Source organism: Astyanax mexicanus, chromosome 6, assembly GCF_023375975.1.
Source record: "Astyanax mexicanus isolate ESR-SI-001 chromosome 6, AstMex3_surface, whole genome shotgun sequence".
NCBI classification, from domain to species: Eukaryota; Metazoa; Chordata; class Actinopteri; order Characiformes; family Acestrorhamphidae; genus Astyanax; species Astyanax mexicanus.
Window position 1 is genome coordinate 15263305 of NC_064413.1, and position 18891 is coordinate 15282195.

The 18891-nt window shown below is 38.0% G+C and overlaps 1 protein-coding gene across 2 annotated transcripts in view; it reads right to left on the bottom strand.

Annotated features, from left to right (window-relative positions):
* The window catches only part of LOC103035048 (F-actin-uncapping protein LRRC16A), a 224526-nt gene that overhangs the window by 151857 nt on the left and 53778 nt on the right, over window positions 1-18891 (bottom strand). For both annotated transcript variants that reach the window (XM_049480062.1, XM_022674094.2), the window contains exon 3: window positions 3916-3966. In XM_049480062.1, the coding sequence (XP_049336019.1) occupies window positions 3916-3966 (51 nt within the window). The remainder of the gene's footprint in view (window positions 1-3915; window positions 3967-18891) is intronic.

Consider the following 18891-nt stretch of genomic DNA (forward strand, 5'->3'; position numbering starts at 1 on the left):
TTCCCGTGTCTGTGTGAGTGATGGAAATGTAATGTGTCTGTCTATGAGAAGACGGTGGGAGTGAGAATAAACTGTGGGGGTTTAGCACATATGGAGCAGGTTAACACACTGACTGTCCTGCCAAAACTCCCAATACTGATGAATACACTGAATCACCCACCGGGAGGAAACTGGCTGCAGATGATTCTATGGAAAGGTAGAAGGACTAATATACTAGTAGTTTAATTGACACCACTAATATAAACATAATTGATTTTTTTTTACATAAATCCTTTTATTTACATTGAAATATCCACTATAAAAACTTGTCTATAAAAAAAACAAAACAAGTGGCATTAATTGCATATAATCACACTTAATATTGCTGTGACTACTTGGATTATTTTTGACTCTCTGATGAGTCAAAAACACAACACATGGTCGTCTAATGGTTAGAATTAGACCTGGAGAGGCAAACAAGCCTAAGTGTCTTGCACCCACTGTGAAATTTGGTGGAGGATCAGTGATGATCTGGTGAGGCTTCAGTAAGGCTGGAATTGGGCAGGTTCATATTTGTGAAGGACGTATGAATTAAGCCGCATATAAGATTATCCTGGAAAAACACTGCTCTGGCAGTGTTCCCCAAATGTGAGGACAGTTTTTTCCAGCAGAACAATGTTCTCATGCCACACAGCTAGATCAATTAAGGTGTAGATGAAGGACCACCAGATCAAGACAGCATGATGGCCAACCAAATTTCCAGGAAGATGGATGATCACAAGCCATAAAACCAAGCTGAACTGCTTGAATGTTCGAGCGAGGAATGGCATAAAGTTATCCACAAGCAGTGTGCAAGACTGGTGGAGAGCATGCCAAGTCGCAAAAAAGCAGTGATTAGAAATCATGGTTATTCCACCAGATATTGATTTCTGAACTCTCCCCGAGTTAAAACATTGGTATTGTTGTTTCTAAATGAATATGAACTTGTTTTCTTTGCATTACTTTTTTAAATTTGTGTTTCAGAGACATGTCAGTAGTTTATGGAATAAACATTGTTTATTTTACACACAAACATATACTTATAAAGAGTCTCTCTCTAAATATCTAAATATATATATATATATATATATATATATATATATATATAGAGAGAGAGAGAGAGAGAGAGAGAGAGAGAGAGAGAGAGAGAAAGAGAGAAAGATCATAAAACTCACACAAAGAAATGCAGACTTAAAACACACACTGACCCTCGTACACACACACACACACACACACACAGTTATAACTAACATGGTTATATTTTCAACCTCTGCCTGGAGCATCACTCTCAAAACATGCAGGAGTAGAGCACCAGAGAACAAACAGATTCAGTGATTACAGAACAGGAGAGAGAGAGAGAGAGAGAGAGAGAGAGAGAGAGACAGAGCGAGAGAGAGACAGGCAGACAGACAGAGAGAGCGAGAGAGTGAGGGAGCAATGAGTAACAACAAGGGATTGAGAGCCTGTCTGAGGTTGCCTGAAGGTGGGTTCAGATGTGAAGAAAAAGAAAACAAATCAATATTTGAGGAGGCGTGCGTGCATGTGTGTGTATGTATGTGTGTGTGTGTATATATTTGTGTGTGTGTATATATGTGTGTGTGTGTGTGTGTGTGCGCATGTATATGTATGTGTGAGGGAAAGTGTGTGTGTATCCAGCCAGCAGCAACAAGCCAGACTGATAAACTGGACTGAACCCAATGCGCCTGCACCCAATAAACCTCTACCACAGGATATTTTGTTCAAATCCAATATCATACCCACCGTGTGTGTGTGTGTGTGTGTGTTTCTGAAATGGACCATAGAGAGAGAATTCCACAGCTCTTGAGTCATCATTAAATCATCCTAGACGTCTCTTTATTCAACGGCCAAATAAATAAAAATAGAAAGCGTGAGGAATGATTCACTCAAAAGAGTTGATTCCTTATGTGATTCTAACGTATTCTAAAGCTGTGTAGTAATCCAGCTGATCGGCTTACTGCTCAAAACTATGCACACGCAGTCTAGAGCCCTGCTGTGACATCATGCTGACCAGATGACCTCACAACTTCTAGGCTGAACTGATGGGCTAATTGGGATTAGTTAGAGAAGTCAGAGGTTAAGGGTGGCCAGTTAGTGTCTTGGAGAGGTCAGACTTTAACTGGGACTCTAATCCTGAGGATCAGAGAGCAGAAAGGCTCTTCTAAAGACACAGGAAACACAGTGAGATCACAGAGTGACCGCTGCTCCATCTGAGGCTCCCCTGTGTTTTATTCATTTAAGTTGCATTTAAAATTAGTTGAATATAAAATGAGTTGCATTGATAAGAACTATAAGGGCTGCAAGATATGGGCATAATATGATATTTGATCAATTATAAACTACGATTATAATAAAGTTTCTGACTGGATGTTCAGCATGACAGCCACAAACATAAATTTCTGACAGCAACCATTTTTGTCACTCTCAATTTTGGCCACTCTAATTACTTTCATATATTTTTATCAGAGATGCTGATTTTAGCCAGTGGTAAGTTTTTTCTCTCATCAGTCTGAGTCTGTGAGCAAACAGCTCTAGAAAAAAAACAGGTTTCTAAATCAGTTTCTTTGATTTAGATATTTATAGGTATATGTTTGTGTAAAATGAACATTGTTGTTTTATTCTATAAACTACAGACAACATTTCTCCCAAATTCCAATTAACAATATTGTCATTTAGAGCATTTATTTGCAAAAATGAGAAATGGCTACAATTAACAAAAAAGATGCAGAGCTTTCAGACCTCAAATAATGCAAAGAAAACAAGTTCATATTCATAAAGTTTTCAGAAGAGTTCAGAAATCAATGTTTGGTGGAATAACTCTGTTTTTTAATCACAGTTTTCATGCATCTTGGCATGTTCTCCTCCACCAGTCTTATACACTGCTTTTGGATAACTTCATGTCACTCCTGGTGCAAGCAGTTCAGCTTGGTTTTATGGCTTGTGATCATCCATCTTCCTCTTGATTATATTCCAGAAGTTTTCAATTTGGTAAAATTAAAGAAACTCATCATTTTTAAGTGGTCTCTTATTTTTTCAGTGCTGTATATCATGTAGGAAAAGATTGCAGTGCAATGACTCAAATATCCATAATAGCGCCTCAACAAACATGTAAATCGGATAATAACTCTTGAGTTCAACTACGGTACAATAGTGTAGAACAGTTTTACTGCTGGTGTAGTTTTTAATACAATTTACTCAAATTATAGACAGAAAAAAATAACTTCTGTTCCAAAGCTAGACAAACAGAAAATGCTTCTGCCCTGCCATTAATCAGTTTTACACATTGTATGACACATAGGAAAGACACCCCTCCTGATTGTGAAACAGTACTTTGATTTCATTCATGTTTTATTGTAGAATACTTAGCTTTTTTTTTTTTTTTACATAATTTACAATTATCACATAAATCTCACCTTTTATGTTGATGTAAATAATTGTATTATTTTGTTCGCATATTAGCATTATATTCATGGCACACAAAATTAGCAATTTCCAAGTCACTTTAATGATGTCAGGTTTTCCTGTAGTACTTTTTTTTTATCAGCTGCTGCAAGTATATATATATATATATATATATATATATATATATATATATATATATATATATATATATATATATACATACCCATTTTTTTTACATATTACCAATTGTTTTTATCGTAATTTATTTAATTTTAACCATGTCAAAGAATGAATTTACAAGGCAGAGAAATAAATGTATTGGTAATTTCTGAGGCACACAGAAACACACACATACACACACACACACACACACGCACACATCAAAGGAGAGCAGCAGGGCCACATCTGTAAACAGCTGACATCATGGGGAAATGGGGGGGTTGTGAGAGAACGAGAACACAGTGAGGGAGTGTTTACCTTGGCTGGTACTCGTGCTGTGAGGAGGTATCCACGATGTGACGCCAGTGCCTACAGCAAAAAAGATACACACATTAGCACACATATACACCCCATCCTTCTTTTTTCTAAAGCAACTTTCCATCAAACCACGAGCTGTGTGATTAGATGGACATCACAAACAAACTAACATCTTTATTATTTATGGGAATTTTGATAAATACAGAATTTCAACAGAGATGTGTACTCAACTAACTCTGAAAGGGTTCAATTCAAAGACTGAACCATTTAAACTATTTAAAACCAACATATTCATCAAACAAGGACAAAGAGCAGATGCTGGTTTTGGCTAAATTACCTGCACAATGAGCTCACAGCTGTTATTTTCTTACACCCACTAGTAACAATTTAAAACATTTAAAATTCACAGGACTGGGTTTAACATTCGATATTTACAGCGTATTTTGGCAACATGTATACAAGGGCAACAAAGATATTCAGATGCACCACTAAAATTAACCTTGAAATACATCCACAACCAGATGTTCATTGCTATCTTGGCAAAAAAAAAAAATTGTAAATAGGCGCATGCAAAATGCATGAACACCCCTGCTTATTACACACAAACACGTAGCAGTGCACAAACTCATAGTTTGTGCCCGTGCTGTGGCAGCGATGCAAACTTTTACACCAACAATAACCGGAATACAATATACCATTGCTGAACAAGTAGGTCAGTTTCCTCTGCTGAAAAATGCAGAAGCACTGCACTGTTAAAATATCAATCCACCAAAGTCAGAGTTCACTTGCCTCTTAAGGGAATGAAAAGTGACATGCTGATTTTTTTTTTTTATTAAACGTTACACTCAAAAACACACCAACAATTAATTAAGAGAATTAGCACATGCCTTTTGCGTTTAGAGTTGCGCAAGGTGCAAATACGCAGAGCCACAACCCCTAAAAATGTTGTGACCATATTTTTTTTATATATATATTGCTAACTACAGACACAGTTTGAATTTGATGACATGAGTGGTGTAAAATCAGACAACCTGAGTGCTGGACTGGGATCACTAGAGGTCATTAGAACTCCTCAGCCTGTGTTTTAATATGGAGTGTAATGAGGCCGAGGATCATTCCGATTAACTTTAATGAGGTCGGCCAGCTGAATCGGAACAGTCCGGATTTAGCTCCTGCCAAGAGAGACATGACTGTATGAAGTCACTCCACAAAAAAGGAAAAGGGGGACTGGTAAAAGATAGATAAATAAAGCACAGAGCAGGAGATTCTTTTGATGTGTGTATGTGTGCGCGCAGAGGGTGTGAGTGAGTGAGAGAGAGAAAGAGATGTGACTGTGTGTGAGTGAATGAAAGAGTAAGTGACAGAGCGAGAGATAGAGAGAGAGAGAGAGAGAGAGAGAGAGAGAGAGAGAGAGTCAAAGATAAAAATGATGCAGGCTGTGGAAATCCTAAAGGTCAGGCTAGTGCAGAGCAGTATGACCAAAAATGCATATCATGGTATTTTGCAAGATTCAGACGGGTTAACAATATTTTCTTCATTATTATTTATTTTCATTTTTTATTTTTGCATGACTGGGCTTTAATATGGGGTTGTGAGTTACTGTACTGTTAGAAGAACATATAATATAAAACACTAAGGCTTTAAATTAAGGCTTTGATTTCTATTGGGTTCACTTTGTCCCACCAAATGGCACAATATATGAAAAAATCAGACCTTATTAGCCAAAAAAAAACAGCTGAAGAATATTAACCTTAAAAAGAGATACGCCAACAAATTTAACATGGCTACCTTTACTAAACTGAATATTTTAAAGAGTTCCATAAACACATAAATGAACCTAAATACTTAACATGTAAGTATTCAAAATATATATTTTATAAAAGCTTTATTGCACAAGTAAGACACAAGTTTAATATCAATTTACAGTGTGTTATTACGGAAGCTATTAAAAGGCATTAAAGTATTAAAGCAGCTGTTTATCAGTTTATCACAATTTCCTTTCGTTCTCCAGTGAACTAATACATTCAGTTCAGTGTGTATTAATATTATCCTTCACTTTGCAGTATATTTTTATATATATTTAAACAGGGCTATAATTACTCATATTGTGAGGAATAACAGCAGGAGCTACAGGAGTTCAGTTCTCATGTTTCTGCTGCAGGCAAGACGGAGTGTGAGGCTTCTTTGACGGCACTACACAGCGCCTCCTAGCGGTATGGTGGTATGGGAAAAACGTGTACCGGTTCAAGTTTCTCATACGGTATACCAACCAGCACTAGGTCACCATGAACCATGTTCATATATCTCCAGCAGTGCGCTTCTGAACATGACAGAAAGCCTTTTAGTTGCTGATTCTGCTTTTTCTGCTTTATATGATGCAACTTTGCACAAATACAGGGATAATTTGGAGGCAATTAAATGGTGAATGGAAGTAGATGAGGGCTCGATAGGTAGCTTGCCAGATTAGCCTCGGTGCTAACCAGCCATTCTTGGTATGTGCTCACCTGCAACAGAGCAAGCAGCCACGAACACGCCCACAAGAGACTAACTTGAGGCTACATGAGCGTCTTATCGACTGCTAGTGTAAACGCAGGCTAAGCCTTCACTGGACATTCTAGCTACTGAAGGAGAAATAGCTTCGTCCCAAATGTGTACTACTACACAATCTTCACTAATACAAGAAAGTATATACTATATACACTACTGTATTTTTTTGCAGTACAAGGTCAGTGCGCCTTATAATCCGGTGCACCTTGTGTAAGACTTTTACCAGTAATTTTGTAAGGAGCAGTAAAGCTACTCTGCTGAAGTGGAGTTTAGTTCTCCAGCACAGAGGCTGGAGCATTATTAGCATTAGACGCTAACTGCACTAAACACTAGCTCTTTCACGGTTCAGAGGCGAGTATATCGGACTGTAGTCTGCGCATTTACTGTGTCGCATAATGCACCTTATTGGGGTGTGCCATAATCGTATCGTACGCAATAATATTGCCAACATTTTTGAATATCGTGAACGAAATTATACCCTAGAATATGGTGCCATTTCACCCGCCCTTAATTATCACATCAAGGTACTACTTTTGTTTTGGCTGTATTTAGCAAAAGAGAAAAATTCACACCGTTCTCATTTCCCATTTAATATCTACTAAATTACAGATAATATCTGTACAGTATCAATTAAATTACTTTAATCATGGATTTATGAGGGGTGTGCCATATCATATTGTATGCAATAAAAAAAGAAATAATTTTGTTGCAGTAGTGTTTTTTGGAAATATTTTTTTAATTCAGTGTTTTGTCATATCGCCAAAATTATTGTTATCGCGAAAATACCATGAAATATTGTGATACTATTTCAGCGCCATATCGCCCACCCCTAGCGCCTTATAATCCAGTGCTCCTTATGTATGAAAATAGACATTTTTTTGACAATGTGCCTTATTTTAAAGTTTAGGGAGCTAACAATAGCATTAAGGCCTCAAACCCCAACTTTTTTTTCCAAAAATTATTTATTTATATTTACAACACTGCTCACAGAACTGTCATGTTTTTTTAAAACATGACTATTATCAGCAGAAGGCAACTTGGTTTCAGCAGCAGCACAAGACACTAAAACTAGCTAGTGACCTGCAGAGTGGAAAGCAACATGGCATACCGCCTGCAATATGAAAACACCTTCAATCTTTCATGCTAGATCAAACCAAACTACAAAACCACACCCACACTGAAAGCTCACTGGTCAACTAATCAGCATAAAGAGAAAATTCCCGTTGCCACCCATATATCCACCCCTTTTTGATGTAGAGGTTACATTGTGGTACTCATGTTGCAGTCACTTGGGCTGTGAGTCACTGTGGTTATATCGGCACTACATTGTGGTCACATGAGCTCTATGCTTTGGCCAAATGGGCTTTACATTGTGGTCTCTTAATCTGATGAATTTGTCTGGCAGAAATCTTCCTCATTTTGCCCTTATCTACACAAACATGTCTGTGTTCTGAATCAGCCAAATTACCTTACTCTTTATGATGATCACGCTTCAATTTTCATGAAAAATCTAATGTTTTCATACCTTGTTTAAGGCACTGCACTATTTCACTTTTCAGCAGCAGAGAGATCCTTTTTTCTTTTCCATATTGCTTGAAACCTGTGGCCTGGAACAGTGCATTTTGAGCTTTTTACTTTTAAAAACACTACTGTTATGATTGGGAGGTTTGTTCAATAAAATTGGATTTGTATTTAAATGGTCAGGACTTACACTGAATGTCATTTGCATTGACCATTTAAGAAAATCTGAGAAAAATACCACTTGCATAATAATTTGAAACTCGGTGTATACTGCATACTTCATACTTAAAAATGTGTTAGCTTTAGTAACTAGCACACAATTGGGACGCACCCACACTTAGTGAGTGAGAAAAAAGCTGCGCTGCTAAAAATATGAAAACAGCTAGTTTTCGGTAACACTGAAAATACGTTAACCTGGATTTGGTTGTCTTCGGTTAACTAGTGCTGGACTATATGATTTTAGATCAATAGCACAATTAATTTAATATTTGAATATATCCTTTTCAGACCTGAATTATCTCCAGTGATAGAAAAAAATTCTATAGAAAAATATACCTACTTAAGTAAAACATTTGTATTATTTCCATTGCATTGGAAGCCTGTGCGTAATATTGTAGATTTCATATTGACCTTTTAATTTCATAAGCCATCCCTAAACAGTTAAAAAAATATATATATATATTTTTAAAAAATCACTAAAATGTGTTCTAAATCAAAGTAAATTAGTAAAAATTAGTTGTTACTTTGCGTCAATGGCTCTAGTATTACTGTTTTTCCAGTGCAGTGGTCGGGGCCAAGTTACTGTTTTAATGGTTTATTGGCTGGTACATTGTCTATTCTGGTGGACAACACCTCTCAAATAGTGTTATCAAATATGCAAATCATTTAAAAAAAATAAAGAAAATACATGATGTCCATTTTAAAGGATTAAAATAGGTATAAAAATAATATGAAAATAAACAAGTTATTAAAAAAAAACACCTGAAACAAAAAGGTTTTAGGCTTTATGATAGCTGCTACTACTCCCATTAGCTATGCAACATCTTTCACTCTTGTTTGTCCTTGGGGTTTCTGCTCTTGCGGTGAAGAAACGTGGTGCTAGAAGGAGTCGTGAGCTCACTCTGTGGGAGTGTGCCGCTCTGAAGCAACAGTTTCACATCCTGGACGGCTAAACCTACAAGCATTTCCAGGCAAAACACACAGCGGCCCAACATCACACTGCAATTACAGCTGCGCCAAACTTCTTCACGTTCCTCTGAGTGAGCGTCTCAGTCTGACTGGAAGTAAAGACGTGCCACATATTTCTCTGATGATGTGTGTGGGGGGCCGTTGTGTGCTCCTCCCCCTCGTGTGCTTTCTTAGCCAATCACCTGTCAGCATCCACAGGCGGCTCTACTGGAGCTTGACCTAAGACGGCAGGCTCTCCCTGACACCAGCCACGGGGAGGACATGTGCGCACACACACACACACACACACACACACACACACTAGTGGAAATACACACAATGGCCTCACTCTTGAACACTTGAGTGAACTGAACACAAATACGTGAGAGTAAGTGTGTTTATTTTAGGTGTCTCCACTAGAGTGTCGAAGTGAAAAGCGTTCTGTGTATGTGTGTGTGTGTGTGTGTGTGTGTGTGTGTTCTCCACACATGGACAGATTATCCTCACTGTCAAACCCGCACTCTCATCCTACACCCGCCCTCCAACCCCTGATCCCCGTTGCCATGGTTACAGCCCCATCTCAGATGCGGAACTTTTAGCTGGTGGCATTAAAACCACGCCAGGGTCTGAAATCCCCAGCAGGGCGCACATGTACACAACCAGAGACTGGAGAAAAGAGAGGAACGAAGGAAAAAAACAAAAAAAAAACAGAGAAATGAAAACAGATGTGGCCTGCTGTTAATTATGGTTATTCTTAATTTGGTATGACTGAAAAAAGTCAATTTAAAAATCTGTCAGAAATGCTTTTTTTCACCCAGACATTTATTCATGCAAATTAACTTTTAATGTCACTGCTAGAACGAAACTTTGCATAAACATTTTTTGTGGAAAAACTGAAAAAAAAATACACTGTTAAATAACTATTAAATTGATAGAAATGGTTAGCTATGAAGAGAAACACAATATAAAATGGACTTTCCAAAAAAAAAAGCATTCCAAAATACAGTGCTTTTAGTCGATGCCCTGAAAAGGCTTTCAATTCTAGTAAAAAGGGAGAAATCGCTATTTTTACACCATTAACAAGCTCAAAGTACCTTCACACTTCACTGGTAGAATTCTGAGGGCCCTGAAATTAAAAAAGAGTTATTAGCTGTCTTTTTATCATGCTCTTAAATTAACTTTTAAATTGTAAGCCAGTTGGGAGCATCAGATAAAAGCACTGTATTTTGGAATGTTGGGGATGAACGGGGGTGGGCAGTTCCACAAAAGTTTATACTCACTATTTTTCACTACACACCAAGTCCATTTTACACCGGATTTCTTCTTTAAGTCTATACGGCCGGAGTTTATTAAGATACAGCATGAATTAGCCTGCCTCATATTTTTCAAAGAAGGATGGTTTATCCATTTAGTTTCTTTTTTGTTTAAAGTGATCATTGATTACTTGTTTTTCCCAATAAGGTTTCTATAGGTAAAAATGAATATTAGTGTATGGAACACTGCATTTGTCAAAAAAAAAAAAAAAAAGAATTACTGTTTGCATGGACTAGGATTTGGCTGGCAGACCAGGCAAGATTTCCATGCTACACCTTGGACAAGATGGCAAAAACTACATTTAGAGAACAGCATCAGCAAAAATTATAGGCATACATGTAAATTATAGCTACCAAATTTATGTAAAAAAAATAATAAATAAAAAAATGTAAAAAAAAAAAAAAAAAAAAAAAAACTTAAGTGCATTGCCCTTAGCTTAATGCCAACATACACTCTAAAATCCTACAGGGTGGTTAACAGAAATTAGTATAATCAAGATGTACCATTTTCTCTTTTTTAAACAAGTTTTTGATATTTCTAGCCTGTACTATTGCTGGGTGATGACCTCAAAGAAATGTCTTGTTTCTGATTAATAAATGATCATTTTGAGGAGCACAGAATTCTTTATTGACAAAAGCAGCTTGAGTTGCTCAGTTGCGTCAGTAATTGAGTTCTTCTCCATGTTGCCTCCATGTTAGCTTGCTTTAAGAGCAACACACATGAACACACAGTGGGGAAAGTATTGTTGTGTTTTTCTCTTGTTATCGCACGCGCTTTGCCGCTAGCATTAGCCACCTGCTATCGGGGAGGGTCGGCTCACCTGGCCGCTGTGCCTGCTGCTCGTCCGGCATGGATATGTGGGCCTGCGGCTGCGTGCGAAGGTGGAGGTGTGGGGAAATAATTATACTTTCGATAATTTTTGATTAACTGAAGGTCCAGGGTAAACAGTTATGGCTCAATAGTGAAAACACAGATACTTTTTTTTGCAATATTTTATTTATTTGCATTATTATATAGTTGGCTGGCTGGCAACTTTAATGTTGTATTAATTGAAATCTGTTAAAAAATGCTAATCTACATAATTTTCCTATTAGCCTGCAGTATTTTTCCTGTCAACGTATTGCTTCAGTAGTTTTCACTTTCACAGGGCCAAAGCTACTGTTTATATTTTGCAACACTAGCATTAGCATTAGTCGCTAAGCACACGGAGTGCTAGTTCTTTGGCCGTTCCGAAGTGAGTATTATTGGCCTGTAGCCTGCTGCTATTTTTGGCTAGCACTGCTGGAGTAGCATTAGCATTAGCCGCTAACCTCGCTGGGCGCTAGGTCTTCGGCCGTTCAGAGGCAAGTATATTGAACTGCAGCCTGCATGTTTACTGTGTTAAAACAAGCTATGTGGGACAAACCGCTAGCTAATATCGCCCTGGCTTACCGGAACACTCAGGGTTCCTCAGTTTAGTGCTGTTAGATGGCATTAGCCGCTAACCGCTAGCTAATTCACAGGCTCGGGGAGGGTCGGGCTGGATTACTTTGCTTAATCTAAGCTCCAATCACCACTGTTTGTGTGTCCATGCCTATAAACATTGTTAACGTTTAATGTGAATATCACAAACACTTAATTTGGCTTGTTTTAAAATCACTGTTCTCTCCACACTGCAGTCATGAATACCGAATACGGGGACTTAAAGCTTGGAATATTCACACCTTATACCACAAAATCTGACATTCATGTGGAGAAGTGGGGCATGGGGTCAAACACAATGTAAATGTTCTAGACAATCCTTTATCATGAGTCTGAAATGAGTGTGACCTTTCAGGAGGACAGAAGGTGATTTATTTGCATCGAAATTGGCCTAATTACTAGTGATACACTGACCTGAAGTTAGGATTAGATATTGGTCCCGACACAAGAGTTGGAGTGCGTATCTGAAAATTAGGCTGATCAACGGGATGATCCATTCACTGTACCTTAATACCTCCACTAGAAGAACATACATGCTGATCATCTAGGCTTCGTAACAGACAAGATAAACAGATCAGTGCAAAATACAACAAATTTCTTACCCTATCTAACCAGCATGGTGCTCACAGACAGTCACCAACTATAAGGGAGTAATCCAGCTCAAAAAAATCGAACTGCGTCCATTAGTATTGCATTGCATTTACCTGCTTAAATTCAGTTGAAAGTGGCTGCTTTGCCTCTTAGCATATATATAGGCCTGCACAGACATTTTGGGAGGCAAGTGCTCAGGGGGAAAAAGGGCACTTTTTAGCGCATGTGGAAAACTTCATTATTAAAAAAAATTACACGCACATGTTGAATGAAATTTGACTTTTATTTGTAAAATTCTCTAAATGTGAGTTTTTAATGGAAAAATTTCACACCACCAACTGATAAAATACATATACAATATTAACTATGAGACATTTTACTGCACAACAAAATGATTTCACGTTGGGCTTAGAGGGCAAACGGTAGGATTTTACTTGATGTGTATGTTACCTGGCTGGTGGGACACGGGGGAGAAGAAGCCTATCTGTTGGCGTGCGTGCTGTGCTGAAGACTCGCTGAACTGAACTGCTGCTGCTGTGTGTCTAGTGTGCTTTGCGCGCGACCGCGCGGGGTCACGTGACAGAGGAAGAGAGAGGTCGGGTGTGTGCGAGCTGATTTCAGGGCAACAATGGTATCTTTATGTATCATTATGTATATGGATTTTATTTTAAAATTAATTGTATATACAGAAGAAAAAAATACAAATCACAAATAAAATGAAAGGCAGCAAAAAGAAGAAAATAATCTTATAATATCTGCCCATTTTATCCCAAAAATAATTTAGAAAAATAGACAATTTCCAAAACAATATATACAAATAAAAATAAACAAAAACATCAAATCCTTCTCAAACAACAGTTTATATAGTTACACATTATACTATTTAATTTTTATTTATATAAACCAACTTTTATCATTCTTTAAAACACACACATTGATCTAGCATTTTTTACATTACTCTCCAAATTATTCTATGATATTATTCCTTGGATTAAAGAACCAGTGTTCTGGCATGTCAGTTCATGTTGAGGAGTTTTGTTAGGGAGAGCTTCTGTCCCTGACAGAAGAACAAACCGCAGGAGGGTTGGACCAAATTCAGAGGCCATCAGAAGCATCAGTGCTGCACCAGTAGTCTACCTCTGATTACAGTCCAGTAGACTAACTTAAAATAATTCTTACAGACATATAAAAGTTATTTAGTCCTCTAGACTTTTTGTATCGGCCAACTTTATCGCACTGTACTATTTATTGATGCACATTATCTATTGATTACAACTCTGGAATGGATTAACAGTCAACTGTGTTGACCAATCACGGCCAAACAAAAGCCTGCTGAACTTACTGGGGCGTGAATCAAGCCATGCTGCTCAGTCTGGGCATTTTGGCAAAATCCAGTCTGACTGCCTTACTGGGGTACAATCTGAAATATGCTGTCCAGCTCTCTTTGGGCCTTCCACTCAGTTCTCTTGCCCAAACACACATATTCACACACACACACACACACACACTAACAGACGCTCAGGCCTGCAGGCTACATGATGCACTATTGGACCAACAGCTAATCCATGGAGTGGGAAAAGGGGCGTGTATATTCAAGAACCTTGACCACTCAGCTTTTTGTTTTAGCGTGTGTGTGTGTGCGCACGTGTGTGTATGTGTATAAGTGTGTGTATGCGCTCATGTGCTTGCGTGTCTCAGTGCCTCCTGGCGTTTCACATTAACCTACTTCCACCGAAAGCACGGCTGAGGAGGCGGCAGACGCAGACATGACTAATTCCACACATGAAGGAGCTCGGCAGGATCCTGAAAAACCTCCATCTTTCTTTGTCTGAAGACGTGCGGTAGATTTATTATTACATAGATTTATTTATTACATATTTCAAGAAATAATATGCTTCATATTTCTTACCACACCACAAACACAAGGTTTGAAATAAATAGTGAGAAAGGCTGGAAAAAAAGCCAGTGCTAAGTAGGTCTGGGTTTTTTTTTATATTAGGGCAGTGAGGAGTGCCAAATACAATGTAAACATTAAGAGGCCAATACCCAATATTACCCATTACAACTTACCAAGGGACTAAACACCCTGGTGTAAGGCAATAACTTCAAAACTTAAAATTTAAATACATCTTAGCTTAAATTAATGAACTTTAAAAAGGACATATTATGCAAAACTTCCTTTTTGCATGTTTTCCAGTTGGTCTCGACTGCAGTTATAAACACTTCAAGCAGGAAAAAAATCAGCCATCCATTTTCTGTAAATCAGTTGAAAGAGTTTGGTGTCAGGGGTCATATGCTTCTTAGAGCAGTCAACCCCACCAGAGCCCTACTCACTAGATCAGTTAAAAAAACAACATTTCGTTCTGCTAATTGAGAACCTCGGACTGTACAGAGCAGGATTATCCATAGGGATGTCCCCGATGTCATGTGATCAGAATTTGGGGCCAATCACTCACATCTCAAAGGATCGGAATTTGGGTGGAAAAGATCCAGATCACTTGTGTATCACTAGTGTATCTAGCATGCCACATTGCCCCATGCAGTATTTTAATAGCACAAATTTAAATTAGTGCTGGGCGATTATGGCCTAAAAAAAAAAAAGATCTTTGATTTTTTTCACAAACAATCAGATTTTTGATCATTTTAATCGTTTTTCCCCCCATTGAGAGAATTGATGATTTAAAACATTGTTTACAAGCCCATGGGTTCAGATCATGCGCTGACCTCGTGTCACACATTGATGGATGCTGGATTATACTCCAGAATAGGGTTTGAGACTGAAAATTAAGATTTAATGCCCTAAACGAGTCACAGAAGAAACTTTGAACAAGAGAATAATATGGTTTTTCACAATTAATCACAATGACGCTGCAGTTTTTAGAAACTATAATATTTATTTCTAGCAAAATATGTGCTTTATCCCACCGTTTGTGTGTTGTGTTTGTGTCACATATGCTGGAACAGTGCTGAAAATCGCTACTCGTTAAAAAGTCTATGTAAAATCGCATTAAAAATTGAATTAACCAAATTAATTGTGAAAATCGCCCAGCACTACTTTAAATTAAAGCTACAATATATTAAGACCAGAGAAAATCACAGTCTGTGATACTTGATTGAAAATTGGCACAGAAAAAGACATACTAAGTTACCTCTGCTAACATTACTATCCGAGCCCTGGACAACTTGTGTCTTTCAGCTGGAAAATAGCTGGAAAAAATCCTAAAGGAGAGACTTTCTTCTATATTTGCTGCACATCTAACCAAACATTCCTTTAAGCAAAAGGCAAAAAAACACAGAACACTGCATAACAATGCACTATGCTGGAAGCTGCTGAAATTAAAGGTATAGATTAAACTTGAACTGCAGTCAAGAAGGGACAGACGCAAATAGTCAAGGATTGTTGTTTGGTAAGAAACCAACCTCTTCACACCATTGCACCACTTCCACCAGCCTGCACCGTTTACACAAGGCTGGCTGGGTCTGTAGATTCATGCTGACCATACCATGTGTGTGTCTCAGCAGAAATCAAGATCAATCAGACCAGGCTTCATGTTTCTCCAGTCCTCATCTGCCCAGTCATGTTGTTTTTCACTATTACACATTTCTGAGTAAACTCTAATGCTGGAAAAACTGCAGATCAGCAGTTCAAGAAATACTCAAAACATTCCAATCTGTCACCAACAATCCTGACACACACAAAAAATCACTGAGATAACATTTTTCATCCATTCTGATGACTGTGTGTGATCTGTTTGTTCAGATCACTATAAACACTAACCACTAACCAGCTCGATCACAGAAGATATAATTGCTCCATTGTTCTGTTCAGTTCCAGCAGCCTGACGAAGGCAAGACAGCTTAACCCTCAGCATCTACATGAATAATTCCCATTCATCATAACAGAAGAAAGCAGGGCTGCCTCTAAACCACATGTTACATGAGCCTGTCTGTGTTTTCTTTTCTCACACTAACAGTGAATGATCACTGATGATGTAATTTACAGCAACACACAGTCAGGAACCTGCAGGCAGCAAAAACACACAAAGACTCATGCAGGGTCTGAAGTTAGGATATAAGAGCTATGAAACAAAGAGCATCCATTATCAGGGTGTATAGATGTGAACACACAGATAAAACACATTAAAAGTCATTTTTGCCATTTCAGTTGTGTTAGGAAGTGGAGAATTTACCCCCACCCCCACATACAATGATGATACATTTTCCCATTACTAAAGAAATAGCGTATTATCCATATATACTTTTGGTAAACTAACAGGCTAAACAAGAATGTGTAATGTTCTAGAAGCCACTGATGCACCTGCACATAAATAATAACTAGTCTCATAAAATCAGCAATGTGATGCTATTCCTTTTCTGAATAAAACTATGATAATACCACTGAATTTAAATGACAAAACATATTGCTACATATTGACTGGCATAATACAAAGATAGGTTTTTTTTTTTTTTTCAAATTTTTCCCCATTTTCTCCCTAATTTTGGTCAGCCAATTACCCAACCCACTCATTAGGACTCTCCCTATCACTAGTAACACCCCAGAATCAGGGAATGAAGACTAGCACAAGCTTCCTCCGATACATGTAAAGTCAGCCACCGCTTCTTTTGGAGTTGCATTGCCGAGTAGAATCACAGCCGAGTAGTTCTGATACATCAGCTCACAGATGCCCTGTGCTGCGGACATCACCCTTTAGTGATATGGGGAAAGAGCGCCATCTACCCACCCAGAGGAAGCAAGGCCAAGTTTGCAGTTCTTTTAATCTGCGTTTGGAACACCTTGATCATATTGAGCATATTAAGTATAAAAAACTGCATATTAAGAATGTTTGGTATGCATCACAGCCTGAAAAATGCTCTTTACACTGATTCATGTTTGGGGTAATTTTGTCCACTCTTACTCAAGTCAAGTTCTCTTTTGAGGTTTGTATTCTAGAGCTGGACAGTATATCATTTCAGCATTATCATCACAATGTGGGCATGTGCAATATTCACATGTCAAGACGTGCAATGTTATTTAAGGCAAATTTATCTTAATTTTTTTCTGCTTGACGCAATTGAAAAATTAATACAGATTTCATTTTCCACAACATATTTACTAGAGACAACATTTTTCTTGCCATTTTTTTATTCCTACTTTTTTACTTTTACCTTTGATATACAGTACATAGTGAAATATTAATAATATGATATGTTAGAATATTGAATTGTCCTGTTTTTTTACAGTAAGCTTATATTAGCACAGTTAGCAGCAGCGCTAGCCGCGATTCGCAGCATTTAGCGCTAGGAAATGCCGCCCAAAAGCCCTACATTGAGGAACCCTGACTGTTCAGGTAAGCCAATGGGGGGGCTGTTATTATAAAAGTCCACACCTACACCTAGCTGCCAATTCTGCTTTTTGCTAACACACATATAATACAGCTAACGTATTGCTTTAAATCGAAATAAACAAAAATACAAGAAATGAAATAAGTAGATTCTCATTACAGAAGCTAATTCCATTCAACTGATAGACTGAAACTGAATCTGGTGTAGAAAATCCAGTCTGTTCTGCTGAGAATAGACAGCCCTTTGTTTGCTATAAGGGAGAAACACAGGACAGTGGAATTCTCGTGAGGCACTAGAGAAGCTGCTGACTGGGCAAGAGATGCACGTCATCCTGCGGTGTGTTACTGCAGCTGGAGGAACTACAAGGACACAGTAATTGACATCAGCGCGATGTCCCAGCTTTACTGCTTGCTGAGACAACATGAAGCCTCTGCATGCAGCTCTGTGCAGGACGTCCCACAGCTGTTTACCAGACAAAACGAGCTGCAGCCTCATCCACACAGTAAACTCCGGAATGATAACGCAGGGTTTTCACTGGATCTGAGTTCAGGTAACCTGGCAGACAGTACAGGGCCAACAGTGCTGTGCAAATGTGTGCAGAATTACTCAGCTCAAATCAAAGTAAATACAGTACTCAGAGTCACAGGCAGCTGTTAGAAAATTTTTTGTGAATGATACCGAATTTAGTTAGTCACAAATAATCGTTCTATAAGGCGGATTATAACGTGTACTATCAATAAACATCTATTTTTGATCTATTTTCATACATAAGGCACACCGGATTATAAAGTGCATTATGAGACACTAGTAAGGAACAGGGGTGTCACCATATTTTTCTTTTAAATCAGCAGGTCTCGCCACTGGAGTGCAAGACGTGTCAAGCTAAGCTATGTAAACCAAACTGTAAATCTTAAAAAAAAAAAAATCTTTTAAAAACAAATAAGCTCTGGATGTTTATCTTCACAGATTTCTCTCCTGAAAACTGTTTATTTGGGTAAGTAAAGTGCTTCCCTTTATTTACAGTAAGCTTAG